The following is a 19,330-nucleotide window of genomic DNA, read 5'->3' on the forward strand; positions in this document are numbered from 1 at the left end:
GATAAAAAGTTGAGTGTGAAGTTTTTGCCACAAATGTTGCAATTTTGAACAGGCAAGATGGAGTTTACAGGAGTCTTCACCAACCTTGGGCCTTCCACACGTGTTGGACTGCAACTTGCAGAATTTCCAGCCAGTGTGGCACCAGGTTGGGGAAGGGTAGTCAACAGAAAGGAAAGAGTGAATTATAGATACTGCTGATCAACTGAAAATGGATATCCATCCCACAGGGAAGAGCAGAGAGAGAGAGAGAGACTGGGCAAAGATTCTGTGAAGTGCAGTATGGAATTGTGCAGGTCATTTGCAAAATAGTGGCATCGAAGACCCAAGGAACCTGTAATGGGGCAGAGAAGAGAGGCCCTTGTTCAGGTAGAAGAGCGAAGTACTTCCCAAGTCATCTGCCTTGAACAATGAAGCCACCATGGTGGATGACTGCTCTACGCCAATCGCTTCAAGGAGGCTTCGCAGCATCGATCCACACCCCACCCATTAATCAATGTACCGTGAAGGAATTGATGCGCTGGGAGGGCCTGGTGTAGCCAAGGGCCCAGTCACTGGCATCTCCAGGTAGGGACGGGAAAGACCCCTGCCCAAACAGCGTAGACCAGCCTTCCCCAACCTGGTGCCCTCCTGATGTGTTGGACTACAACCCCCAGCAACTCAGGCTGGAGGGATGATGGAAGTTGTAGTCCAACACAGAGTGCCAGATTTATTTATTGATTGATTGATTGCATTTATACCCCGCCTTTCTCCCTCTCGCAAGGAACTCAAGGCGGCTTACATTATCCTCCTCCTCACCGTTGTATCCTCACAACAACAACCCTGTGAGGTAGGTTTGGGGAAGGCTGCCCTAGACATTGTGGGACTAAAATTCCCACAATCCCTGGCCACCGATCACGTTTGGCTGGGGATGCTGGCAACTGTACTCCAACAACATATGCGGAGCCAAGGCTGGGAAAGGATGCATACGGTACCAGTACGGTAGAGTTGGCAGTTTCATTATTTGTTGGTTTGCTACATTTACACCCTGCCTTTCCTCCAAGGAGCTCAATGCGCCTACGTGGCCGTCCTCCTCTCCATTTATCTTCACAACAACCCTGTAAGGTGAGGTTAGGCTGAGCGTCAGGGACTGGCCCAAAGCCACCCAGGAAGCTTCACAGCCGAGTGGGGACCAGAACCCGGATCTCCCGAGTCCCAGGCCCACGCTCTCCCCGCCACACCGCCCCGGCTCTCGCCCGCAAAGGGAGCGGGGCAGCGCGGGTAGCGGCGGCTCGCTGCCGAGGGGGCGCGGGGCGTCGGCGCCGAGGCGGAACCAAAGTCCCGTGGGCGCTGTGTCCCAACCGGCCGCTTGGAGCGCCGGACGCGTCCCATGTGGGGGACCTCGGAGCGCGCCGGACGCCTCTTCCCAGCCCGGCAGGAGGAGTCGCGCGGGATGGAGGGGGTGACTGAGGGCGCGTGGGATTCGCTGCCCGTCAGGCTGAGCCCAGGCGTCGTGCTGGCCTTGCAGGAGCTGCGCTTTCCTCGCATGACCCCTGTACAGGTAGGACGTGGGGGTGGGGCTTAAAAATTATTTGAGAGAGGAAATAAGTCCGCCTTCCCTCACCTGGACTACCGCTCCCAGCATCCCCCAGGCAGCCACGGGTGGGGGGTTTGCGGTGGCCTTCTTCCCCGTTGCGTAATGGCCAGGCCCACCCTTGCCGAGCTTGACCGGTGCTTCAGCCCCCAGACGCCTTAATGCTTGTACAGAAGGATGCGCCCCCGACAGCGCTGCCCCAGTGGCGGCTGGTGGTTCCGATGGTAGCGCCTCTGCTTGCAGCCCCCGTAAAACAGGTGCGGTGGCTCGGCGTCGCCCCCAGGATCACTTCTCTAAAAGTACATTTCTCCCTCTTTCAGGCTGCAACGATTCCCTTGTTTATGACAAACAAGGACGTGGCTGCTGAAGCGGTGAGTGTTTCGCTGTCTGTCTTGGCTGTCATTTTGTCCTTTGGTCGCGTGCAGGGCTAAAGAAACTGCCTTGTTTCCGTGTCCCCAGGTAACAGGCAGCGGCAAAACATTAGCTTTTGTCATTCCCATCATAGAAATCCTTCTCCGGCGGGAAGAAAAGCTTAAGAAAATGCAGGTAAAACATCAAGTTTTTCTCTTCCCTGCTTTAAAAAACAAACAAACTCAGGAAGACCTGGGGAAGAACCCTGGATGAAGGGTCCAGCAAGGCACCTAAATATTTGATGGTGGCACCCAAGAATGTTGGCATTTATTTTCTATTTTCTGCACAGGGCTGGTGAATTAGAACAATGTTTTGCTTACATCAGGGCTGATGGACTCAACCTTGGGGGAGCTGGGGGTGGCGACGGCCGACAGGAAGCTCTGGCGTGGGCTGGTCCATGAAGTCACGAAGAGTCGGAAGCGACTGACGGAATAAACAACAACAAAAAGAATGTAGATCTCCAGAAATTTTGGACTTCAACTCCCAGAAGCCCGTTATCATGGCCAATGGTCAGGTATGCTGGGAATTGAAGTCCAAAACATCTGGAGAGCTATTTTCTGCCCACCCCTGGCTTACATAGCTCATTTCCAAAATCCATATTAGGATAAATACTTTTATTAGGCTGACTCCAGTTCATAAAATATTGCACAAGCTTTCATGTTCTCCAGAACTCTTAATCAGGCAAGATGGTAAACAAAACACAAAAGGGTAGATGTTCATGCCATGGAGTCTGCATTTAATCAATCATAGAATAGCAGGGTTGGAAGGGGCCTACAAGGCCATCGAGTCCAACCCCCAAATTTAGTTTTCTTCCCGAAACTAAACTGTAATTTAGTTACAGTTTAAAGATGGAATGTGGAGATGGCTGCAGTTGTTGCTCCTTTCCAGTAGTCAAAGTGTTTTACAGACAGCTGAGGCTGGAGAGATAGCAGCTTTCTTACCAAGCGAGTTCCAGGATGAAACTTGCATAACTTAAGGACTACTTCAGTGAAAGAGTTTCAAAGAAATGTAAACTCTGAGATCGCTCTTGGCATGAACATGTGACTGTGCCATCCCGGCCAATCAAAAGCTGCTACATACAGCCCACTTGGCTTGCTGCTCCATGACTGCCACTTCCCCCTGGGGATCAAGTTGTCTTGCAGCCACTTGCCTGAGACAGAAGGAGGTTGCATCTGTGTGGTGCTTTCATTTAGGAACGTAGGAAGCTGCCTTATACTGTGTCAGGCCCTTGGTCCATTTAGCCCAGTATTATCGACAGAGACTGGCAATGGCTCTCCTAGAGCAGGAGTTTTTCCTGCCCTTCCTGGAGATGCTGGGGATAGAAGCTGGGACCTTCTGCATGCAAAGCAAGGGCTCTTCCACTGAGCTGCGATGGTGGCAGGAGGTGCTATGGAGGGAACAGCCAAGCAAGTCGCTTCCTCTTGCAATCCCTTGGAGAGGACCATAGTGGTAAGGACCCAAGTTAAATCCTAGGGAAAGATGGGAAAGAACCTGGCCTGAAGCCATGAAGAGCCGTTGCCAGTCAGTGTTCTATAGGGCTTTACTCACTGGGTTAAAGACTGTCACAAGGCACACACATCCCTCCCTCCTTTCAACAAGGAGGAGAAAGGGGGGCCTTTCTGTGAGAAAGAAAGTTCCTGACAACAGGGAAAGGAACATTCTTATCAGAAGGAAAGTACAAACTGTGCAAGACAGCTACTGTGCATTATCTAACTTTTGTTAGTAGCAAAAAGTGCTGGTCCTCACTGTACAGCTATGAAAACCAACTTCATAACAGTTGCCAACTGCTCTACCAAAGAAGCATACATATGCTACTAGACACTGAAAATGACTCTGTGTAACTTCACACCTGACTCCTCACCATCCTTTCGAAACCAAATCCAATACATCCACAACTGCAACCCCTTCCTGTCTCAGGGAAGTGGTAGCTTCATTCCCCAAAAGAGGTGGCAGCAGCATCAGAGCAGTTAGCTCACTACCACTTTTCTATTGACCGCTGAGCTACAGTTGCAGTGAGCACAAAGTGTGCTCGCCACCCTTGTCATCTCTTCCTTTCTTGGCCCTTAGCCACATGGCTGTCACCAGTTCTCAGAAATTCAGTGAGAAGGACAACCACAATTCTATTTGTTTAGGATGGAGGAGTAAATTACATTCATTTTTTTCAAGCCCTCTCCCGTGTTTCACTCATATTGCTTTCCCTGACGTTTCAGGTTGGCGCGATTGTCATCACGCCCACAAGAGAGCTTGCTGTTCAAATAGATGAGGTTATATCCCATTTCACACAGCATTTTCCACAGTTTAGGTGAGTAGATTCCAATTATTAAGAGATCAGGCAGGACAGTGTGTGTGAGTGGGATTGGTTTTGGGTGGAGTAACGTGTGTGCTTTTGTTTCAGCCGGTGCCTTTTAATTGGTGGGAAGAATCCCATGGAAGATGTTGAAAGGTTCAAAGAACGAGGGTGAGTTGCTTACTAGGGCAATGAAGGCTGCAGGACTCTTCCTACCTGGGCACTGAATTTTCAGAAAATCCTTGGTGTTTGAATCAACTATGTCTCCAGCATGTCACATTTCTCTCTCTCTCTCTCTCTCTCTCTCTCTCTCTCTCTCTCTCTCTCACTAACACTAACCAGGAGTCCCATAGTCCTAAAAGGAGTTCAGAAGCTGTCACATTTGAAAATGTTGTTTTCTTTTATTTGCTGTCAGGCTTCTGAAGTTTCTCACATGAGCCCAGAGGCAGTGAAATAAGGGATTTTGGTGCAAAGGGGAAGAAGTGGTAGTGATGTTTGCAGAAAGGGGTTGATACCCATGATAATATTTTATTTTTGAAGATTAAAAAAAAAAAAGCCAACAAATTGCATCTCCCGTTCCTTCATTCTCTCCCCCTTGAGTTTCTTGATCTCAATTCCGGGAAGATTGGACCACCTTGTAACTGCTCCTAACAGAGGTTAGGAACTCTTCTCCAAACCAGCCCAAAGAGCTTTTTTTTCTGCCCTCTCAACAGTGGAAACATCCTCATAGCCACCCCGGGTCGTTTGGAGGACATGTTCCGGAGGAAATCGGAGGGGCTGGATCTGGCCAGCTCTGTGAAATCTCTCGATGTCCTGGTCTTGGATGAAGCAGATCGACTCCTGGATATGGGCTTTGAAGCAAGGTATTTCCTGTGTGAGGAGGGTAGGACTTCCATCCCCACGGACTTTGATTGTTGACCAACCCACAAGCTTGATTGGCCTGAGGGTTGACAGACTGCTCTTTCTCCCAAAGAAAGTCCCAGGTTCAATCCCCAGCATTTCCAGGTAGGGTTGGGAAAAACTCCTGCCTGAAACCCTGGAGAGCTGCTGCTGCCAGTCAGTGTTAGCAGTCCTAGGCTAGACAGACCAAGGGTCTGGCTCAGTCTTAGGCAGCTTTGTATGTTCCTATGATGCCGACTCCCATCATTCCCTGGGAATTATGGAACTTGGTGTTCAGCACATCTGGAGGGCACCAGGTTGGGGAGAGAAGGCTGACGCAGTCTGCTGAACACCACGCTTCTCGGTTCTTCAGTTTCACAGTCACGACTGAATGCGCATGCCAGTGGGCTGACTGCTGTGGGCAACAGGTCGCTGGGCTTGATGGAGCTTTGGTTGGACCCAGCAGGGCACTCCTGACGTTCATCACTGTGTGTTTTGCTTGCAGTTTAAATACCATTCTGGGCTTTTTGCCCAAGCAGCGACGGACAGGCCTCTTCTCAGCAACTCAGACCCAAGAGGTGGAGAACCTGGTGAGAGCCGGCCTCCGGAACCCCGTCCGCATCTCAGTGAAGGAGAAGGGGATGGCAGCAAGCAACACCCAGAAGACCCCCACCCGGCTCCAGAACTATTACATGGTGAGGAGTGGGCTCCGTTTTCTCGCCTTCCGTGTGACAGCTTTAAATGACTTGACACCACCTCGGTCCTGCTGGACAGCAAAGATGTGGAGAAACACATCTGCAATGGCAGTTTTGCTGACCTAGGCATACGTTAGTTGTTGTCGTCAGGGTGCTGGATGATTGATGCAGTAACATAAGCAAACCGTAGGTCCCTGCTGCAATCAGGGATGCCGCTTCGCTCCAGCTGGGGACAGCCCATGCAGAGCCGATCCGCCTCCTTCAGCTAGTGGCTTCGTCAGGGAGCTGGCTTTGCTCCTCTGCCACCTCCCCCACGCTCCGTTGAGAAGGGGCAGACACGCTCAGTTGTGGGGAAGGCGACAGACATGGCTCAGTCTCCCTTCCGCCCCTTCTCTCTTTTGAGGGGGTGGGCCTTTGAGAGGGAGAGGGCCCCGTGGTCCCCTAACCCTGTTGTAAAGGGTTTTAAGGTGGTGTTCGAAAGACCCCGGTGTCCTGTTTCCCCGCCCCTTATGTTATTCCTGCCTGTTTATGTTCTTTGCTGTTAGATCTGCAAAGCAGATGAGAAATTTAACCAGCTGGTCCACTTCCTTCGTCAGCACAAGTCAGAAAAGCATCTTGTCTTTTTCAGGTAATGCCAAGTGACCCTCCATGGCCTTTTATTTGCGGGGAGATCACCTAACCCAGGGGTGGGGAGTCTTTAGGCTTGTAGGATCTAGAACTCTGAATTCTATCAACTGGAGCCAGGTGCAAAATAGTGGCTCAGGAAAGCAGATGTAGAATTGAGGAAGAAGGTGGCTCCAAGCACATGCTCAGCCAAAGGATTTGTTTTTCTGCCAGGACTGGAGCTCGCATGCAAATCCTTTCCTACACAAACCTATCGTTATTTCCCCCTAAGTATTCTTGATTTCAGCAGCCTAGTTTAGGAGGGGAAAAAGGGCTTTCTGCTGTCACTATGATTAAACCATTGGGAGCTGGAAACCCTTTCTGATCCACCACAGATCACCTGGAGACTTATCAGTAGGTCCCGTTCTACCTTCTGCCCACACCTAAGCTAACATGGCCAATTTACATGGCAGGTATGGGGAACCTGTGGTCCTCCAAATATTGTTGGACCACAACTCCCATCATTCCTGACCATTCACCCTGCCGGCTGGGGCTGGTGGCAGTTGGAGTCTAACAACCTCTGGTGGGGCCTGGGTTTCCTGTCCCTGATTGACAGCATGGTGAGCTGCAGAAAAATCTCACCAGAACACTTGTGAATAGTTGGGGCAGGCTGGATGGAGATTCTTGTGACTGCAGACATGGCAGAAAGTATAGGAAGGGAGACAGATTTATCTCAAGATTTTTACCCTTACTCTTCAAAGGGTTTTTCCAGGGTGGTAGAGGGTCCTTAGCAAGGTGCTCTCTCTCAACCTCAGCTGCAGCGCGAAGATAAAAATACAGGCCTACCTTGGATCCTTGTGGAGGTAGTTTTGCTGTTCTTTGGATCTTTACAGTGGCTGCCAATTTGTTTCCGAGCAAAATACAAAGTGCTGGTTCTGACCTTTAAAGCCTTACATGGTCGAGGTCCAAGGTACCTTAGGGAGCGCCTCCTCCCCTGCATCCCAGGCCGCCACCTATGGTCCTCTGGAGGCTCTCTGCTGTGGCTGCCTAACGTGAGACTGGCAGCCACACGCAAGGGGACCTTTTCCTTGGCCGCCCCTCCGTTGTGGAATGACCTGCCGGCTGAAATGCGCCTGCTGACCTCGTTAAAGGTTTTTAAGCAGGCGTTAAAGACGCTATTATTCCAGCAGGCCTCCCCTTTTGAGAACTCTTGTTCTTTTTGCTGACGTTTGTATACTGTTTTAAGCTGTGATGTTTTAAGCTGTGTTTTATTGTTGGATTTAAAAAAATTAATTCAAAGTTGTTTTTAGTTATATGTTTGTATATATTGTCCATATTTATTTATTTATTGTATTTTTATCCCGCTCCTCAGCCAAAAAAGGCTCCCGGAGCAGCTTACAATCAATGAACGAAGAAGACAGTTCCTGCCTGCAGGCTTACAGTCTGTGTTTTATATGTTTTATGTAAATGGTTTTTAAACTTTGTATATTGTATTTTAATGTTTTACCTTTTGTAAATTGCCCAGAGAGCTTTGGCTATGGGGCGGTATAGAAATATTATTATTATTAATAATAATAATAATAAAAAATAATCTTGGACCATGGGTCACATAAAACTAAAATTTGCATGGCTGACTCTTTTGTTTGCGTTTTGTTTATCCTTCCAGTACCTGTGCCTGCGTGGAGTATTATGGGAAGGCTTTGGAATCCTTGATAAAGAATGTGAAAATAATGTGCATCCACGGGAAAATGAAACACAAACGGAATAAGATCTTCACAGAATTCCGGAAACTTCCAAGGTGTGAAACCATTTTGCAAGGGCTAATTTAGTCAATAGCTAGAAGTTTGTCTGTCTTTCTCCCCACCACCACCACTCGTGTGTGTGTGTGTGTGTGTGTGTGTGTGAACACACACACATGCATAACTATATCATGAGCCAGCGTGGTGTAGTGGTTAGAGTGTTGGACTGGGACTCAGGAGATCCAGGTTCTAGTCCCAGTTCAGTCATGAAGCTCGCTGGGTGACTCTGGGCCAGTCATGGACTGTCAGTCTAACCGACCTCACAGGGTTGTTGTGAGCATAAAATGGAGAGGAGGATTATATACATCATCTTGGGCTCCTTGGAGGAAAAATGGGATATTAATGTACCAAACAAACAAATATTTCATTCTGCTTATTGATTTAGGTGTAAGACTATTGGATGAGCTATTAAGAATTCAGAGTTGTTAGTTTCAGAACCCCACATCTAAGAGCCAAGTTACACAGCTGGGAGGATCATCGTGCCTCCCTCACCTTAAAAAAACAACACTTTGCATTTCCCCTCAACTTTCTAGTGGCACTCTGGTTTGCACCGATGTGATGGCCCGGGGCATAGACATTCCAGAAGTGAACTGGGTTTTGCAGTATGACCCTCCAAGCAATGCAAGGTACCAGCTTTCCCCCCTCTCACGAGTAGAACTAATATTTAATGGCCACTGTGGGTATAGCTGCAGAAATGGCATATAAATAATCAGTGGAAGAATATGTGCTTGTCTTCAAGCAGCATGTGATCCTCAAAGTCTTTTCCGCTGGCTAAGAAGTTTTTCCCTCTCCCCATATTTCAGTGCCTTTGTACATCGTTGTGGCCGCACTGCACGCATTGGCCACTTGGGCAACGCCCTTGTCTTCTTGCTTCCCATGGAAGAAGCCTATATAAATTTTCTAGCCATTAACCAAAAGGTGAGTGGACTCTTGATTTTTCTAAAAGGGTAAGAGACAGAGAGCATTTCCAGGTTCGTTCTGAAATGGAGCTCATGAATATTATTAAACATTTGTAAATGGCTAACATTTTCGAGGGAGCAGGCAAAGGGAACATCAAGGCCTGCTCCAGTTGGAGTCCGTTCCCCACCCCCCCGCCCCACAGGGCTAACTGACATCCATGGCCCTGTGGGGAAGAAGAAAGAGTGAGGGAGCAGGCAAACGGAACATCCAGCTCCAGCTGGACTGCCCCTCCTTTGGGAGATGAGAGGGGGGAACAGGGCCATCCCACCAGCCCTGCTGACAGTCTGCCTAATTCTTTTTTCTCTGCTCTGCATTGCCTTTTCCTTGTGTGTCTTGTCTTTTTTAGATTGTAAGCCTGCGGGCAGGGTTACAATCAACAAACAGGGAAACAAACTTCCTTGTTTGTTCATTGATTGTAAGCTGCTCTGGGAGCCTTTTTTGGCTGAGGAGCGGGATAAAAATACAATAAATAAATAAATAAATAAGTGCTCTGCAGATATTGAAAGTTGAGACAGTCCCAGGCTTGCAGTCTAATAGACATGATATAAAAGAAGGAAAGGGAGGAGGAGGAAAGGGCATTAGAACAGCAAGTCCTTCCCTGGCTGATAGATGGAGCCAGGTTGGTCTGAGTTCTTATGGGGCCAACTTGGGGCCAAGTGGATGGTGGAGCCAGGTTAGGCTCTCTCTTGCCATGGGAGCCTCCTGGCCAGTGGGCTAGAGCATGCCTCCCTTGACAACTGCTGCCCCTTTCACCTTATAATGCCTCTCTACCTGCTGCAACAAATATGTCCATTTTAAAGCATTTCTGAAGATGCTTTCTGTACCCTGCCAAACAGGGATCTGTTCTCTGTCTCACATCGTCAGTTTCCTGGTATAAGGTCAGTGTTATTATTTATTTTATTTATTTTATTACACTTCTATCCCACCTTTCTTCCATCATGGAACTCAAGGTGGCTACATGTGGTTCCTAGGTAGTATCCCCTTCAAGCACTGACCAGACCCAAACCTGCTTAGCTTCAGCAAGGTGGCTGCCCCATGTGCCTTCAGACTATGCCCTGGGATATTGATAGATTATCAATATCTATCTAGGAGAAAGAATGGACAGTTGTGGTTTCTCATATCTCTGCAGTACATTAATGGAAGCATCCGCAGATACAGACATCTCTCTTCTACACCGCTGTTGTTTGTCAAGAGGGCTTTTTGGTGCAAAATTGACATGCCATGCAGAAAAATTAGTGTCTCTTTTTTGCTCGTTTCAAATAATTTGAAATTGTGCTGTTTTTAAATAGTGTCCCATGCAGGAAATGAAACTGCAGAGTAACGTGGCAGATGTTCTGCCCAAGCTGAAGTCTCTGGGTTTGGCCGATAGAGCTGTATACGAGAAAGGGATGAAAGCGTTTGTGTCTTTCGTGCAGGCCTACGCCAAGCACGAGTGCAACCTGATCTTCCGGCTAAAAGGTAATTTGCCCCTGCTTTTTTGCATATATTTCTACTGGCTAATTTATAAATCCTCAACTATCCATTACCTTGAGGTTACAGAACCAAGGGAGACATTGAACTGGTCCAAGGACCAAAAGCTGCTATGGGATTCCACTCCTGGCAAGATCTCCAGCAGGTTAAGATCACCTTGGCTTCAGCTTCTGGCCAGAGAATCAGCGGCTGGAGGGAACTTGCTTCTGCCTCCTTTCCAGAAAGAATTCTGCCATATTTGAATGTCTGTTATTAATTTTCCTCTTCATTCTGATTTCTGCTGCTTCCCTCTTCTGTGTGTCTCATCTCTTAAGAGTGCAACACCTGTGTCTTTTTATTATTATGTTCCGTGCCTAATTATAGGAGACATTCTGGAAAAATACTGCATTTTTTCATTTTCATAGAACCTTATTGAACAAAGGAATTGTTCTGGATGTTGTGATAAACCATGGTGAGGGGAATGAGCCAGAGCAAGCCTTCGGCATGTATGCTACACTCCCTTCTCCTCTGGTGTGCCCAGGAGGAGGAGATGAGAAACGTTTGCTTCTTTATTAACTGCAGTGTGTCATTACATCTGAACCTGACAAACAGGTTAATCTTAATTATGGTTTGTTTCAAAAAGCCTACTTCAAACCAAGAAACTGTTTTTTTAAAACCCAAATTGTAGTTAAGATTAACCACAATTTAGGGTTTGAACATAATGCTCAATTGGGGTTAATCAAAAGCAGAAGTTAAAGCTTTCTATCTTGTGGCCACACTGGAGGATTGGAATCGGGGGAGTAGGCAAGCCCGAGGCTTGCTGCCACTCATTCCCGTCATGATAAAACCCTGCTTTATCATGACATCCGAATTGGCCCATTGTACCTCTGCTTCACCAGAGCCCTTCTCCGCCCGCCCTTCTCTTTCCAACAGACCTGGACTTCACCTGCCTAGCCCGAGGCTTTGCTTTGCTGAAGATGCCAAGGATGCCGGAGCTGAAAGGCAAGAGTTTCCCGGACTTCACACCTGTCGATATTGACACGGACTCGATCGCATTCAGAGACAAAAATAGAGAGAAACAGAGGCAGAAGTTTCTGGAGCAGCAGAGGAAAGGGAGGCAGGAGGAGGAAGGGAAGAGGAAATTCCCCAGGAACAAGGCCTGGTCCAAGCAGAAAGCGAAGAATGAGAAGAAGAAGAAAATGACAGCCAAACGGAAAAGAGAGGAGGTGGGCTCATCTGTGGTGGTTTTGAAGAGATTCCTGCACGAGACATGGCAGGGTTTGAGTTCAGTGCATCGGGTTCTGTTAGGGAACTTTATGTTTTTACCCCACCGATCCTCCAAGGAGCGCGAGGTAGCATTTGTGGTTTGCATCACCTCAGTCTTACCCTCACAATGACTCTGAGATGTAGGACAGACATAGTGAGCTGTCCAGTGAGTTTTGTGGCTGAGCGGGAGGGATTCAAACCCAGCTCTCCCACTGCTTTGAGTCCAATGGATGTTCTATCCGCTACCCTATAGGGGCACTTCAGGTGTGCCCGGTAGGATTTTGTCCATTTTGTTGTTGCTTGAACTCCAGCATTCCTTGCCATGTCCCGTTTTTGGAAACTCCCTTCTATTTCAAAAGTATCTTACCCTGAACCACAGCTCCATCTGGAGCTGAAGGGAGATATGACTAAACACCTCCACATATATCGAATATATTGTGTAATTGTTGGTTTTAATTGCAAGCTGCTTTGAGAGCTGATCTTGGCTGAAAATGGGGGTGCAAGTAAAGAAACCCTAGGAGCAAAGGTGGAGAGTTAACACAGTTGCTGAGGGAATACCAAAACAATGTACCTGCACTAGTATTTCTGTACTGTGCTAAAATGTGTTTTTAAAAATTATTATCTCTGCCTGTAGGGTTCTGATGTAGAAGATGAGGATATGGAGGAGCTCCTGAAAGACACACGACTCTTGAAAAGGTTAAAGAAGGGCAAAATCAGCGAGGAAGAGTTTGAGAAGAAACTACTGTGCAGCAGGCAGGAAGCCCAGGTGCAAGTTGTGGGTCTCTCAGACTCCAAAGGATGAAACATTGGCCGAAAGCTCTTAATTCTGATGCCAATAAACCTGACCCTTTTTTATATATAGCAAATGCCTTTGCTCTCTCATCGATGGTGCTGTTGGATTCTTACAATACAGGATGGATGTCTGTATGCAGAACTGGGTTTATCTACGCTAGCCTTCCCTACAGATGTGTTGGCTTGCAACTCCCATCATCCCCAGCCAGTGTGGCCGATGGGAGTTGCAGTCCAACACCTCCAGAGGGCACCAGGCTGGGGAAGGCTGGTCTACTGTGCCTGGGCGTATCTCATGCTGGGAAGGGTCTTCTGATCACCCGCTACTTGAACCTTTTAGCAGGAGATGGCGAGACCTTAACCTGGGGCCTTCTACCAGCCACGCATGCATGTGCCCTTACCGCTGAGTTGCAGCCCTTCCCCTCCTAAGGGGCAGCAGCTGCTCAAGCGTCATCTCCCATTGTCTCCATCCCCTCAAGATCAGTCTGTAGGCCTAGCAGGACGGTGCCCAAAGGCATCCTTTCCACACCCAATTACCGTTACTCCTTGCAGACCCATCAGAAAGTGACAACTTCTCTTTGGAGCGTATGCCAGTATCTCAACCTTTGTATACACAATAAGACAAGAGAGGGTTTTGGTGCAAAATTGTCACTGTTTAATGATGAAAGAACAAAGAGAAGTATTACAAGACTACATGAGCACTCCAGCCGCTGGCTTAGCTGGTGACACTTAGCAGTACCATTACTGCTTCATCCCAGTGGGGGTAGCGTGGCTGGTGCTGCAAGAAGCAGTTTCTCCTAGCATCATCCAAGTCCCCCGCATCTGCATCCCCCACTGTTATCTCCAATTGGTGATCAGAGATAACAGCAGGAATTCCTCCAGGGAATTGGAGGCCAAGCCCCGCCCACTGCAGGAATCCATTAAGGCTCCCCAGGCCAGATGGGGAGTCTTGACAGGCTTAGACCCATGGGCCAGAGGTTCCCCTCCTATGGTTTAGAAATCTTATTCATATTCAATTGAAAACTTTTAATGCGCCATGAACATAAAGAGTGTATATCCCAATATAATTACAAAAACATAAAAGTTGTAGCATGTTTGGAAAGCAATTGAAAGAAATATAAATAGGGTATTAGGCGTCCTCCTCTTCAGTCAGGGCTGTTGCAAATTGGGGTACTGCTGATTTCATTTTTCTCAGTGTTTTCTCTAATTTGGAGATGAGCGAGCTCTTGATGGACCGTTAATCCACTAGGAACCAAACCAAACCGCAACAACTTACTTATTTCGTTGACAGAAGCCTCCAAACACAGAACAGCCGCCATCAATTCCATCTGTGCTGTCTTAGGGATACTTTGTCCAGCGCGAATGGAGGCAGAGAGAAGATATGGGTCAGCTGAAACACAAATAATACTGTGAATGCTGTGTGTTTTAGGTCACAGACTCAAAGGCCAGGTTCACATGGAATGGCTTTGCTCCTGCTTGGCTCCTCCTAGTAGCATGTAGTGGCCAAACAACCCCCAAAATGGTGTTTTCTAGCATGTCATCCAAATCCAGGATCCTGGCTTTTGTTCCCTTTACAAGCCAGGATTGTAAACCGGGGTTTGTTCTTGGTTTACAGATCCTGGCTTGTTTGGGAGCAACATGCAAAGAATGTGGATTTGGATGTGCTACATGAGCCATGGTTTGTTTAGCCACTCTCGCCAGCAGGAGAACCAAAGGGATCCCCAGAATCCTGACTTACTAGTCTGTGTGAATGCAGCCAAAGTAAACTTCAATCATGCTACTCCCACTATTGCTTCTTGGACTGCCAACCATTTCCTACTGCAGGACTGGAGGGATGGATCCCTGAGCTATCTTAAGATGGGAATTCTATCCACAGAAGCGCTGTAGGGGAAAGACTCTTGTTCTTAGTCATTCTGCTGCTTTAGTTTCAGGGCACTCATGAAAGTCCCCTTTTAAATGATATTTCATGGTAGTTGTTAGCACCAAAGTTCTGCAATCCTGAGAACACAATAGTTCTGTGTTAGAGAAATGTCAGAAACTAATGCTGCCCTTCAGTTGCTCCTCGGGCTTTGTCACATGGAGGTTTTATCCTGCTGTTGAGATTGCTCATTCACGGAAGTTTGTGGTTGTCAACCTCCATGGCACACCCAGAGGTATTTCTTGGTTATTCTATGTTAAATAGATCCAGAAATAATGAAGTATTAAAATGCGTTGGATTGTTGCGCTATTAAAACAACCAGTAGATGGTGCTGTTGCATTGAGTTCCAAGAAACCTTGAAAATGAAAAACTTCCCCTTTCAGCAATCACGTGGTCACCATCTGGGAGCCCACTGTAAATGCGGAAAGGCTCCACAACGGGAGGGCTGCGGATTTTTTCTTTACTGTAGAGGCAGCCCTCCTCTTCCTCCATCTTCGGAGAGGCGTTTTGCAATGTTCCTAAGAATTAATAGCATTATAAGGAGCGTAGATCTCAGTCTGCTGTTTTCATTGGAGGTTTGCATGTGTTTGTTTTTTATGCTCACTGCATTTTATGGGCAGGGGGCAGTTTGGACATTTTTATATAAATTACCCTGGGATTTAAATTTTTATTATGAACTGTGGTATAGTAATCCCTTAAGGGGATTACTATACCACAGTTCATAATAAAAATTTAAATCACAACTCTATGTATGTTTAGAAAGAAAAAAATCCTTCAACTCCCAGCATGCTCTAGCCAGGATTGTGTCCTTAGAGAATTAAGGGAATTATTAGGAAACTAGCACTTGCATGGGCTGGAACAGCCCTTGTTTGATACAGTGAAGCCTTAAAGCAGACTTACATAGCTGCCAGAGTTGGACACATTATGCCTCCCCTGGCTCCTGCACACAGCCCCTGCCGTGGTGACCCCCATAGACCCTCCAGGGATGGGTCTGGCCATTCCTCGGGGGGGGGGGAGCTGCCCAACAGAACTGGGGAGGGGGCAGTGGTATCACTTTCCCTCAGACGACTTCCTCCTGGCTTCGAGCTGTATGAACTGCAAAACTATCTCCTGGTTTAACAAAGTCTGCCATGTAGTGACTGAATATGGTACTGCAGGCTTCAACCACACAGACACATTTAAATTAATCATAATTAATGCATTTTAAAAACAACCCTGAGGTATACACCCATAGGGTCTCCTTAGTCTGCATGCCAAGGTTCAGGTGTCTAGGTTTCACATGTATGTATGGAGGACATACAAACACTTCCATTGAAACAGTAAATCTTTTAAAATTTTGATTGGCTGCCATTTTGTTTAAAGATTGCAGATGATATTTTCATTATACCTAAAACCATCCCAGATAGAGCTACAACAAATCCTAAAAGTTTCATAACAATCAGATGTATAGTTTGAGTCCATACAAACACTTCCTTTTATTTAGATTATTTAGGATTGCACCCTAAATACATTAATACTTACACACATACTTTAAATCCCCCATTCAAACAAAAAGCAAAGGTAGCTGTCTTCACCATCAGAACAAATTCAAAATCCGTATTAGTGTAACATCTTTATCAGGCTGACTCAAAGGTCACCAAAAACATGCAAGCTTTCAAGATATCCAGATGTCTTCATTCAAATATATCACTTTCTAAGAGGAGATGAAGAAGGAACTGAGCTGAAGTTTCTCAGAAGACTTTTTCCCTGATAAAATTTTTGTGATTTCCCCTTTTCTCACACCCCCTCCCCTTAGAAAAATTAGGCCACTTTGCTGAATTTTCTCCGAATATTCTTACGTCTTTTTTTTTTGGGTGGTGGCCACCATTTTCCTCCCACAATGCCCTGGAAAAACATTAGGTCTAGGGCATTTGGGGGACGCAAAATGGGTGACTGGGCTGCCAACATAGTTGCTGTGCAGTGGCAGCAAAAAAAAAAAAGTAGGGAAAAAGAAAGGTTGTGCTTCTGCCATTAGGAGAACAGGAATTAATGTTGTGTTTCCTGGATTTGACCTCACCTTCTGTTTCCATATCTTGCCTCTTGTCAATGGAGAAGTCCACTATCTTCAAAGTCACGTTGGCCTCTCTGTTGCTGAAGCAAAATGTGTATTTTCCACCGGTGGGGGCAGTAAATGTGTAATTTCCACTGGACATTCTGTCTGCCTTGTAGATAACGATATTATCAGGCTGCATTACCTGCAAACGACAGAGAAGGGGAGCTGTTATTCTTTACCCATCTTCTACATTTTATTTTTATTTATATATTACATTTCTTTATCACCCAATAGCTAAATATACATCATTGATGGCACACCCTACTGTCACTTCCAAAGTTATTTACTGCCCTTGAGTTCGCCCTCACATCTCAAAGAATCAGACCTCTTGTTATTCCCCTTTTACAGCAGGGGCACTGAGTCTGGGAGGCAACTTGTCCAGGGGGATGTGATGAGTCCAGGGCAAACAGAGGACTCCAAACCCAGGTCTCCTGGATCAAAGGGCCTGAGACACAAGTCAGGACTTTTAGCTGAAGTTTCTAGTCCTCATGACAGGGGTGGGGTGGGGTGGGGAATTCTTTCAGCCCGAGGGCCAAATTCAATGTTGCGGAAGCTCTTGGGGGCCAGTTTCTAGTGCTGGGCAGTGCCGAAGGCAAAGTGGGTAGGGCCAAAACTACAAAAAAACAAAAAACTGCCAGCATACTGTAATTTAAAGCTCTTACTGCCCGTAACTTAGAAGAAGCATTTAAAAAGAAGGGAAAAACCTGCACAAAATCCAGGAAACCACCCAACGATCAGTGATTGGAGTGAAAGCGGGCGAGGCCATGGGACCTGGCCAACTGGGGACAAGAGGCCAGATTGTGGCTACAGGACAGTCAGATATGGCCTCCAGGCCCGAAGCCCAATAGCCCACCTTAAGAGGCAAGTATCTCAGCATGGACCTCCGACTCTCACAATGCCTTATTTTCTTTGCCCTCCCATGGTTCAACCCCACCCACGGCTGAGGGGCCTGCTTCCTCCCATGACAGGCCTCCTTCGGACTTCCCTCCCAGCTTTGACTCACCTTTGCATCGATGTCGTAGGAGTCACCCTGAAACACCTCGACCGTGAACTTGACCTTGTCACCAGCTGGGACCCACTCGAGAAAACACTGCTCCGTGCACGCGCCGAGAGCAGTCAGGCGGCCCTTTGCCGGGGCCGACACCGCAGCCAGCAGCGCAGTCATGATCCACGCCAGCGACATGGCAGCATCAGTCGGGGAGTGGGGGAGGAAGGAGAACGGGGGGCTATGCAAGGGGGCTGAAGGAAGCCCCGGAACAGTCTTCGGAGGAGGAGACCCAGCACCCGCTGCTGTTGTTCTAAGGGAGCAGCTAGGCCTACAGCACAGGCGTTACCAAAAATGAAAGCTGTGTCTGGAAGGAGGCTGGGGGTGGTTCGCCCAGAAATAGATCCCACCTATCTGGCCCAGGGAATTGGCCCTCCTTAACTCCTTAGCTTCTCCTGAAGACACCGGAGCATAACCCTTGCCGATGGCTGTTGAGGGAAGGAAGGGGAAGAGGCATCCCTGAAGTTGCAGCCTCGTTCCTGAGATGCAAGCTGCTGCAGGAGACTATTCCCTCGTAGGAAAGCTGTTTGAAGCTGTGAACACCTTGGCTAGTTCCCCATTCCTCCCTCCCATCATCATTGTATGTTTTCTTGGGCTTGTTTGTCCCACTGAACTATGTGGACTGTTTCGGCAAACTGGAACTTAGGAAGACATCAGTCTCTGGGGAAAAACAAACAAACCCATCTTCCAATCTCCTCAACAAGGAGTCCACTTTCATCTGTGTTGATGCCAAGAGAAGGCCACTGCTTTGTAGGGTGCCCAGATGTCCTATTTTATAGAGGGCTGTCCTCTACTCGAAGGCATCCTCTGTTTGACGGGCTGTCCAGTCCAAGCGAGGTGTAACAATAAAGAGCCCTAAGAAAGGCGCACCTACAGGACTGCCAGTAGACTGAGCAGGCAAACAGGTCACATCTGAGCACAGTCCCACCTATGGTGAGATGTGTCATATTTCTATTTATAGTTCGTATTTCTAAACATTTATCTATACCTGGAAATCAGCATATGCACATTTTATGCCAATCTGTGCCCCCCTTTTTGGCCATGCCTGAGTGGCCCCCCTAGCTTCAAGGGTGGAGATATTCATATCGCAAGTGAAGCTCTATCCTGCATTTCTGCTCTCAAAATGTTTGAAGGAGACAATCTACTCCGGAGAGTGTAATTGTTGTTTACATAAAACTGCAGCTGGATCACTTGGAAAAGTTTTGCCTCAGGATCACTTCTGCTATTAGCCCTTAATTTGACATGCCCAAAAAGGGTACAGTAACACGAGGCTTCTTGTTTCAGGTGTACACACTCCCAAGTGTCCGTATTTACCAGGGACAAGCCTTGTTTTCTGATTCTTGTCCTGGGGTAATATACTGCCCCTGTGGTGTTTTCCAGTTCAGTTTTATTGTTTATAACCACTGTCCCTCTTTTGTCCTTTGGAGAAATGTTGACAGGTGACTTTAATTTTCTTAAAACGTGAACCCACAACCTCCTTCCAATAGATGCTATCCACCATGCCACCTGTGAACTGATTCCTATAACTGCTTCTCCAGATCGTAAACATAGCTGAATACGTTTGAGT

At 47.4% G+C, this 19,330-nt stretch overlaps 2 protein-coding genes across 4 annotated transcripts; one reads left to right on the plus strand and one right to left on the minus strand.

Annotated features, from left to right (window-relative positions):
* Positions 1 to 1,402: 1,402 nt before the first annotated feature.
* DDX55 (DEAD-box helicase 55) lies at positions 1,403 to 14,937 on the plus strand. Of its 2 annotated transcripts, XM_084819642.1 has the most exons (14): positions 1,403 to 1,537; positions 1,891 to 1,941; positions 2,030 to 2,116; positions 4,192 to 4,283; positions 4,377 to 4,439; positions 4,982 to 5,131; positions 5,653 to 5,842; positions 6,388 to 6,470; positions 8,112 to 8,243; positions 8,778 to 8,870; positions 9,048 to 9,162; positions 10,494 to 10,662; positions 11,587 to 11,879; positions 12,554 to 14,937. In XM_084819642.1, exons 1-14 carry the CDS (start codon positions 1,430 to 1,432, stop codon positions 12,719 to 12,721), a joined length of 1,794 nt encoding a protein of 597 aa, XP_084675768.1. In that variant the 5' UTR covers positions 1,403 to 1,429; the 3' UTR covers positions 12,722 to 14,937. The 2 variants fall into 2 exon arrangements, with proteins under 2 accessions (XP_084675768.1, XP_084675769.1); XM_084819643.1 differs by lacking the exon at positions 2,030 to 2,116.
* Positions 13,345 to 18,072, minus strand: LOC146336017 (transmembrane emp24 domain-containing protein 2-like). 2 transcript variants are annotated; one of them, XM_084819648.1, is made up of 3 exons: positions 17,722 to 18,072; positions 16,683 to 16,860; positions 13,345 to 14,098 (listed from the first exon to the last, which is right to left on the minus strand). In XM_084819648.1, exons 1-3 carry the CDS (start codon positions 17,899 to 17,901, stop codon positions 13,854 to 13,856), a joined length of 603 nt encoding a protein of 200 aa, XP_084675774.1. In that variant the 5' UTR covers positions 17,902 to 18,072; the 3' UTR covers positions 13,345 to 13,853. The 2 variants fall into 2 exon arrangements, with proteins under 2 accessions (XP_084675774.1, XP_084675775.1); XM_084819649.1 differs by having other exon boundaries at positions 17,572 to 18,033.
* Positions 18,073 to 19,330: the final 1,258 nt, after the last annotated feature.

Source organism: Heloderma suspectum, chromosome 13 (genome assembly GCF_057233095.1).
Source record: "Heloderma suspectum isolate Gila_16-S chromosome 13, 16-S_ref, whole genome shotgun sequence".
Taxonomy (NCBI): Eukaryota; Metazoa; Chordata; class Lepidosauria; order Squamata; family Helodermatidae; genus Heloderma; species Heloderma suspectum.

Bases quoted from the DNA above. Each gene is read 5' to 3' on its own strand.
- LOC146336017 (XM_084819649.1), bottom strand. From the start codon at position 17,901: ATGTCGCTGGCGTGGATCATGACTGCGCTGCTGGCTGCGGTGTCGGCC. The intron at 16,861-17,571 runs GTGGGCTATTGG...TGTCGTTTGCAG, and splicing joins TGAGATACTTGCCTCTTAAG to GTAATGCAGCCTGATAATAT. The intron at 14,099-16,682 runs GTGAGGTCAAAT...TTTGTGTTTCAG, and splicing joins GCAAGATATGGAAACAGAAG to CTGACCCATATCTTCTCTCT.
- DDX55 (XM_084819642.1), top strand. From the start codon at position 1,430: ATGGAGGGGGTGACTGAGGGCGCGTGGGATTCGCTGCCCGTCAGGCTG. The intron at 1,538-1,890 runs GTAGGACGTGGG...TCCCTCTTTCAG, and splicing joins CTCGCATGACCCCTGTACAG to GCTGCAACGATTCCCTTGTT. The intron at 10,663-11,586 runs GTAATTTGCCCC...TCTTTCCAACAG, and splicing joins CCTGATCTTCCGGCTAAAAG to ACCTGGACTTCACCTGCCTA.